This window comes from Doryrhamphus excisus, linkage group LG11, assembly GCF_037039965.1.
Source record: "Doryrhamphus excisus strain RoL-2023G ecotype Guam linkage group LG11, RoL_Dexc_Guam_v1.1, whole genome shotgun sequence".
Classification (NCBI taxonomy): domain Eukaryota; kingdom Metazoa; phylum Chordata; class Actinopteri; order Syngnathiformes; family Syngnathidae; genus Doryrhamphus; species Doryrhamphus excisus.
Window position 1 is genome coordinate 17,956,407 of NC_136367.1, and position 8,907 is coordinate 17,965,313.

At 43.6% G+C, this 8,907-nt stretch overlaps 1 protein-coding gene across 1 annotated transcript in view; it reads left to right on the plus strand.

Moving 5' to 3' along the window:
• tex264b (testis expressed 264, ER-phagy receptor b) overlaps positions 1 to 2,778 on the plus strand; it is a 28,751-nt gene extending 25,973 nt beyond the window's left edge. The window contains exon 4 of the mRNA XM_058079595.2: positions 2,192 to 2,778. Within this exon, the coding sequence (XP_057935578.2) occupies positions 2,192 to 2,460 (269 nt within the window). The 3' untranslated portion in view covers positions 2,461 to 2,778. The remainder of the gene's footprint in view (positions 1 to 2,191) is intronic.
• The last annotated feature ends 6,129 nt before the right edge of the window (positions 2,779 to 8,907 follow it).

Below are 8,907 nucleotides of genomic sequence, written 5' to 3' on the forward strand. Positions count from 1 at the left end.
TTCATCCGTGTACTCTGAGAGGATTATTCTCCTCCTCTCCTTCGCTCCTTTCATCCGTGCCTTGGAGTCGATGCCCCGCATGTGTTCTCGTGGAGCTAACGTTTGTGCAGCCGGCTTGAAAATAACCAGCCAATTCATTATTATTACTTGTGTTCCAATCCTTTCAGCGTCGTCCCCGGTCTAATATTCTCTGTCAACACGTCTCTCCGCTCTAATATCACATCTTTGAGCGCTGGCGTTCCACAAAAGTGCAGGCCAGTGACAGAGCATAGTAGCACATTTACATGCACTCAGATTGGTGTTGTATGAACATCAGTAACTTGGGAGTATTTTCCATCCATTTTCTATGCGCGTCGTAGGTATGCTGGAGCCTATCCCAGCTTTTTTTAGGTGGTGTGCACCCTGGACTGGTGGCCAGCCAATCACAGGGCACATATAGACAAACAACCATTCACACTCACATTCATACCTATGGACAATTTGGAGTCACCAATGCGGAGAACCCGGAGAAAAGCCACATGTGCACAGAGAAAAAATGCTAACTCCACAAAGAGATGCCTCTTGTGGGAATGCCTCAAACTGCCACCTGACACACTCAGCACGGAGACTTTTTTTTCTGAAGGCACTTAATGATCGCTGCTGTTTGCATGCTGCTATTGCTCGCCTTCAGCGTGCCTTCGCCCTTTTTGTTTCATGCCAAAGGTTAGTTCATACTGTGTGTTTATCATCTTCATCCATTCGCCCGCTAATGACAGGCTTGCTGCTTATTCGGACGTATTGATTGGAGGAAAGTGTTGTGTGAAAAGACTCTGAAAAGGCCAAAAGGCCTGCAGACTGGCAGATGCAGGTATCAAATTGATCTCATTAATCTGCAAAAGGATGTGCTGCACTGTTTCCCCACATTACTGCGATCTATCTGTGGTTGGGTACATTGTATGATGTCATAGCTATTTTGAGCATGGTCAAAGCAGGAACTGCTGCTCATTGAGAAGAGCTACAGTTACATACTTTCTTTAAAAATGTCCATTCGGAGCAGAAGAAGCCACTAGTTTAGTCACTTTTTGGAAAAAGACATTCTGGAGTGGTATAAATACTTCCTTAATACACTCCTGATAACATTTTCAGCTGGTCTTAGCATTTTAATCAGGAGTGTGTAGCAAGAGTTGGCAACAATGATCCTTCTTGCTACGTCGTCTTATTCTGGCAGATCAGGTGCGTATGAAGAATGGAGTTGTACAGAGGTGTAAGCTACCTTCACCAACGGTCCCATCATAATGTGTTCATAAGTGAGAGCTAACAGGTGGTCTGCCACCACAAATAAATCAATGTATGAAAGCCCTTTAGTTCTTTTGGAACGTAGTAATGTTTAAAAAAGGGCTAATGTTGACCTTCCTCATGAAGCTACAGGGCAATGCGAAAGGTCACAGTGGTGGGATTAGCATAAAGGTTTACAGTGAATGTTTTCTATTGGAACATACAAAAACACCAGCAGATGAAACATGTTATTTTGTATCTTAAAACCTGCAAAAACTGTGAATGTGATGAAGAATTAGAGTATTTAGAGCTAATTGCAAAGGCAAAAAAACAGATAGTAAAAGTTGGAATGGAGAAAATAAAGTTGTCATATTCATTCATCAATCTATCCATCCTTATGTCCGTCCGTCCATCCATCCACACAGAGATGCCCAAGCAGAGATTCCAACCTAGGTCTTCCTCATCTCCTGATTCTGTGGGGCAACATGGTACCCACTTTACCACCGTGCAGTGGTCAACAAAAGCAATTTTTGGAAAAAATGATACAAGTCAAACCACAAGGACTGTGGTACAAATATCATTCCTCTACTTGTAAAAGTCACTGAACTAGCAGCATCAGTAGCTGAGATCTCATCAAAGTCTCCTTTTTACTTTGATGCCAACATCATCCATGTAGACCTAGTAGATTTTCGATCTGCAATACACCAAATCTTAAGTACAGGGTTTGCTATTCACTAAATATTAATTCACTTAATATAACTATTTTGTTTTGACTGTTGAAAATAACCAAAGGATTTGCTGTGAAGAAAAGAAGCAGGCAGATTTTGCCTGGCGGACTATTTGTGGAGCCTGGCTTTCCTCGTGCCGTGTTTGTTTATGGAAGTGCTGCGACCATCTGTCCCATCTCCTCCTCATGTGTTTGATGGCCGCTCCGTAGGTGCAGACTCAAACAGCGAATACAGCTCAGGGAGCGGGATTCTCCTCTCAGACAGCAGAGAGACGTCACCGGCCGCCTCGCCCGATCGGGACCACGCGGACGCAAGTCCCAAAGGGAGAGCCTCACGGGGTCGCTCGCTCGGAGAGCCGGACTGGGAACAGACTGAACAAGAAGGAGAAAGACCAGAGCGCTTGAATAAAGACGAGAGGCTGAAGAGCCTTCAGGCTTCCCGCCCAAACTTGTGGGGGGTTGTTGGCGGTGAGGAGTGAAGGTCCAGAGGCTGTTAAAAGATTTATACCACAGCTTCCATTTTGTCCACGATTCTCTGGGAAAAACTCACACAAGTTAGTTCAACTCTCAGGAGAACTTTGTACTCTTTCCATGACCTTCAATTGTAAGAGCATGCTACTCATGGAGGCAACAATCTCCAATGCATCATCATTGAGTCATGTTATTTTATGTTATTTTATTGTTTGTATTGTTAGCATGTCCTTTGGCTGACTGAAGGGGGCAGAAGTGCTGCTATTTGTTGAGTTGGAACATTTTTACATTGGACTGACCCACTTCAATCATTCATTCATTCATTTTCTACCGCTTTTTCCTCACGAGGGTCGCGGGGGTGCTGGAGCCTATCCCAGCTGTCACCCTGGACTGGTCGCCAGCCATTCACAGCTGTCACCCTGGACTGGTCGCCAGCCATTCACAGGGCACATATAGACAAACAACCATTCACACTCACATTCACATTCATTTGGAGTCGCTAATTAACCTAGCATGTTTTTGGAATGTGGGAGGAAACCGGAGTACCCGGAGAAAACCCGCGCATGCACGGGGAGAACATGCAAACTCCACACAGAGATGGCCGAGGGTTGGGATTGAACCTTGGTCTCCTAGCTGTGAGGTCTGCGCACTAACCACTCGACCGCCATGCCGCCCACTTCAACCATGAATACCGTATTTTCTGGACTATAAGTATAAGTCGCACAAGGCCAAAAATGTATAATTAAGTAGAAAAAAAACATACGTAAGTCGCACTGCGGTCTAGTGGTTAGCGCATAGACCTCACAGCTAGGAGACCAGGGTTCAATTCCACCCTCGGCCATCTCTGTGTGGAGTTTGCATGTTCTCCCCGCGCATGCGTGAGTTTTCTCCGGGTACTCCGGTTTCCTCCCACATTCCAAAAACATGCTAGGTCAATTAGCGACTCCAAATTGTCCATAGGTATGAATATGAGTGTGAATGGTTGTTTGTCTATATGTGCCCTGTGATTGGCTGGCCACCAGTCCAGGGTGTACCCTGCCTCTCGGCCAAAGATAGCTGGGATAGGCTCCAGAACCCCGTGACCCTCGTGAGGATAAGCGGTTGAAAATGAATGAATGTTAGTGTCGTCATGTTTCGTTATCATGGACCCATTCGTCTCGTCCCCTTACTTGGGCGCCCCTTGACACCCCTACTTGTGTACTTCTGTCGCACTCCTTGTATTTCTATGTTTTCACAGCTCTTTGCTCTTTCCAAACGTCTTTTTCACTTAATTCCCCCCCCCCCCCCCCACACCATCCCTTAGCTATTTTTCTCTCCCAAATAAATATGGCAGCTGCTGCTTGAAAGACCACCTGATGACCCGCGGCCTGTGATGTATGTGCAATCATATCCATAGCCTTCATCTTTGAACAAACAAGAGATCACAGCAAGCAAACGCCGCGCTCGCTGGTTGGCTCGCTCGTTGCCTCGCTCGTTGGCTCGCCGGCTCTCAGTGTGCGAGCGGCGCACGCTTGTCATCGAGTGAGACGTCGATTTGGAAAAGAAGTCCCCTCTGTGCAAAATGCCCATTGAAGAGTCTGCAGACTGCCATCTTCCATCAATGCCATCTTCCCTTTGAGGAAGAAACACGGACTCGTTCGGTCTTAAATCCAAAACCCTGCTCCCATTTTTGCGGACGCGTCAGTCACGGCTGAACCCGTATACACTCGAACTTGTACGCACATTTTCAGTCCAACGGATTCCCATAGAAGCCGCTCTTGACATGCGCTCACATAGCACAATCAGAGTTGCACAACACTTGCATGTGACTGATGGAAAAATACTGGGAGTTTTCATATTTCAAAGTAAGGCTAAAGACAGCTCCAATATGTAGCATTACCTTTGGCTAGTGGCCTGAGGCATTGAAACACACTGTGTGCTCAAGCTAGTCGCTAGCCTGCTAGTAGCTAGGTGTCACTACGCCAGTAATGTAGTTCTTTGGTGTAACAATGTTCATAAGAATAATAATAACAATGTGCTTCATTCATTCATTTTCTACCGCTTTTCCTCACGAGGGTCTTCGGGCGAGAGGCTGGGTACACCCTGGACTGGTCGCCGGCCAATCACAATTTGGAGTCCTAGCTTTTGGAATGTGGGGAGGAAACCGGAGTACCCGGAGAAAACCCACGCATGCACGGGGAGAACATGCAAACTCCACATAGAGATGGCCGAGGGTGGAATTGAACCCTGGTCTCCTAGCTGTGAGGTTTGCGCGCAAACCACTAGACCACCGTGCCGCCCCCACAATGTGCTTCATATGCAGCTCAAATGATAGAAATTGAGCCTTGTTGGCTTTTTTGGAGGTGGAATAGGTGTGTCCCATGCCGTGCATTCTTAGCTGCCTCTTTTCACCTGTCTTTATACCTTTAGAAGGCACAGACGTCTCACATAAGGATTGTGGCTGATGTGCTAAATTGCACAAAAAAGCACTTTTCCAAAAAGTTAAAAAAAGTGCCAACTAACAACTGCTTTGCTTTGTCTTCAATCCAAGGTGTTCTTCACATTTTTATGGAAGAGTAAGTCACACTTGAAGCCTGCTGCAGGGTACAAGTATTAATTATCCATACTTGTTACTTTGCTCAGTCACAATTCATGCAGAAACATTTCAGCAAAGTCTTGTAATAGATCAAATTTGGCGGATTCCCTTCTCCCGTCTGATGCATACGAGACTTGCTATTCACACTTGGAATATTGAGGCCTCACAGAGGGTCACGTGATCATTTGTGACAGCGCTGATAAATTGTAGAAAGTCTCCTGAGACAAAAGTGGGCCCATTGCCTCCTGACCTGAGGGCACAAGCTACAACTCTTCTTGCATTTAGTGTTGGGTGGACACAATATGGCCGAGAGAGACCTACAGCCCCACCACATCATCATGTGCACCTGCACTATGCTTTATACGGTATACTGAAAAAATGGCTGACGTCAAGTGAAATGTCTTTGCAGGGTCACGGGGGTCACAGATGCCATTTACAGTCATGGTTAGATAAATATGTAGTGAGCTTTATAATAGCAGCTTTGTTTATCCGACTCTTGCATTGAAATGTCATTAGATTGTGCAAGTGCATTTAATGATATGTGTTATAGATGCTTTTAGGTCACTCTGTCTGCATGACAAAGACACTCTTTTATCATTCTGGTGGAAAGTGAGTGTAATTCGCAAAGTGATGCGCCGCATTTAGTACAACGTAAACTTGAAAAATGGCTTAAAGAAAATTGTTTTATGATGATGACTTCAGAGAACTAATATGCAGTCGCTAATCCCAGCAGCTTGGAAATTAAAACACAGCCATTCAAAGGCGTAACCTGAGTGAATGCATGGTGAAACTAAGTAGAGTGGAACCATTTTTTGTCATTAATTCATTCCAGACACACCAAAATATCAACAAAAAACACATTTATGCAGAATTATTATAGATTTTCATGTAAAAAAAACAAAACAAAATACATATAAATCTATATCTATGTTGGCCAACGTGGAGTCATTCATTCATTCATTAATTTTCTACCGCTTTTCCTCATGAGGGTCGTGGGGAGTGCTGGAGCCTATCCCAGCTGTCTTCAGGCGAGAGGCAGGGTACACCCTGGACTGGTGGCCAGCCAATCACAGAGCACATATAGACAAACAACCATTCACACTCACATTCATACCTATGGACAATTTCATTCATTCATTTTCTACCGCTTTTCCTCACAAGGGTCGCGGGGAGTGCTGGAGCCTATCCCAGCTATCTTCGGGCGAGAGGCAGGGTACACCCTGGACTGGTGGCCAGCCAATCACAGCACATATAGACAAACAACCATTCACACTCACATTCATACCTATGGACAATTTCATTCATTCATTCATTTTCTACCGCTTTTCCTCACGAGGGTCGCGAAGGTGCTGGAGCCTATCCCAGCTGTCTTTGGGCGAGAGGCGGGGTACACCCTGGACTGGTGACCAGCCAATCACAGGGCACATATAGACAAACAACCATTCACACTCACATTCATACCTATGGACAATTTGGAGTCGCCAATTAACCTAGCATGTTTTTGGAATGTGGGAGGAAACCGGAGTACCCGGAGAAAACCCACGCATGCACGGGGAGAACATGCAAACTCCACACAGAGATGGCCGAGGGTGGAATTGAATCCTGGTCTCCTCGCTGCCGCCCAACATGGAGTCACGTTGGCTTATTTTATTAAATGATGTTCTGTAGTCAGTTCCTAGGTAAATACATCTCCCAGGGGTTATCTACCCACGGGGTGGACGTGATGGATGAGATTGGCGAGCGCATAGAGAAGCTCTTAGCTGTTTGATTCCACACGGCCCTGCCTTGTTTACTGCTCAAACTACATCCACTTCCCTCCAACTCTGAGAGCTGATAGAGTGGGAACGTCTTGACGGACAAGTCCATATCACAGTAATGAGCAGGAAGAATGAGATTGACAGGAAAGGGGGAATAAAGAGGCTTGGAGGCGCCGCTTACGTTGGCTACTACTTGCTGAAAGATTCTACCAGTCTAAATGTTTGAAAAAAAAATGACTACTTCCCAAGCTGAGGTTTGAAGGTTGTCTCAAAGTTGACTTAAGAAGGGCAGAAGGGTATCAGCTGTGATGATAACCATAGAGCAGTGGCCGCTGGAGGTTACAATCTGAGGTTTTTTATTTTGCCCGTAATTTTTTATATGAGACATGAACACACTGTCTTCTCTGTGTGTTGTAAAGATATAAAAACAGACAAAAGAGGCAGCTAATGAATGCACTTCATGGGACACACCTATTAGGCCTAGAAAAGCGGCGATTCAAAGAGCTCCAAAAAAGCTCCAACAAGGTTTTCTATCCATGTTGTGAGTATGTAGTAACAGGTACATTAATGATAACATGTCATACTTGTAGTATTTTAGTATAACTTCCTTCCTGGGTGCATTAATTTCACATAACAACATAGAAAAGAACGCTACACCTAGCCTCCAAAACTAAAAGACAACTCCAATATGTATTAGGAGCCAGTGGGCTAGTCGCTAGCCTGCTAGTTGCCAGGTGTCACTACTCCACTAATGTAGTTATTGGGCGTAACAATGTTCATAAGAATAATAATAACAATGTGATTCATATGCCTTGTTGGCTTTTTGGAGACGTATTAGGTGTGTCCCATGATTTGCATTCTTAGCTGCCTATTTTTACCTGTTTCTATATCTTTAAAAGGCACAGAAAGGAGAAAGGCATGTGTTCATGTCTCACATAAGGATTTTTGAAGGGCTAAATTCCCCCAAAATGTGCCCTTGTCCTATAAATATTCCACAAAAAAGGTCTCGGTCAGGGGTGCCCAAACTTTACCAACTCAGGGCCCACTTGAAAATCTAAAAAATTTCTTAAATATAAGATGTCTTAAATGTCTTAAAATATGACAAATATTTTTTATAAATATTTTACAATAAAATAAATAATAAAATAAAATAATTTATATTAATTTAAATTAATTAAATTAATTACATTAATTTATAATAAATAATATTTGCAAACATGATTCATATGGACCGTTTTTTAAAAAAATGCATATTTAAACAAATGTTACATATTTTTTGCCTAAATGAAGCATAACATTGTCTAAATGAAGTACAAATACACACATGTTTTTTTGCAAATATAGCCTTTTTCAAATATAGATGGTACATATTCAGAAATATTATTTTTTACTGGGGTAAATAAAAACAACACAGTGTGTTGAAACGATAATGGTTTTTTTTACGTTTTCTGGCCTTGAAATGGGAAGGAAATCAAGCCTTTTTAGTAAATAACGCTTTTGTTGCCTGTTATGTTTTGGGGTGATATGTCTCCTGTCACGTTTCTGGAAAAAATAATCCTCTCGTAGCAGAATTCAGTGTTTCATGTACCACTAAGTATTTCATGTGCTACTTCCTACTAAATTGTAAGGCGACCACAATGCCTGTTTTAGACTGTGTCGCTGTCATTGGTCAAATAAATAAATAAATAAGTAAATAAAATAAAAAAGCGGTGACCGCAGGACAGCCGCGCTTTGTTTGTCTGTCCCCCCCACCCCTCACCCCACTGTTATTTCCCCTGACATTAATTGGCATGTTCCTATCTAAAGTCTGCATTGCGCCCACTCGCCATCCATCATTGTAACCTAAACTACAATTCTATTTCAGGAGAAAATTGGTCCCTTTGTGTTGAGAGAATTATGCAACCAGCAGGACCTGCTCGTCATTTTAATTGCCACTGCGCTGCAAAAAGTCCTTATTTGCTCAATCCCTTCTGCACAGCTATTGTTCCAAACTGTGTGTGTGTGTTGCTGAAGTATTTGACGGCGGTAGAAAGGGTTGAGCAAACAAGCTTCATTCACAGCAAATCAACTTAATGTTGTCGTTGCATACATTTAATTGTGTTGGCGCGCGCTGCTAGCTAAGT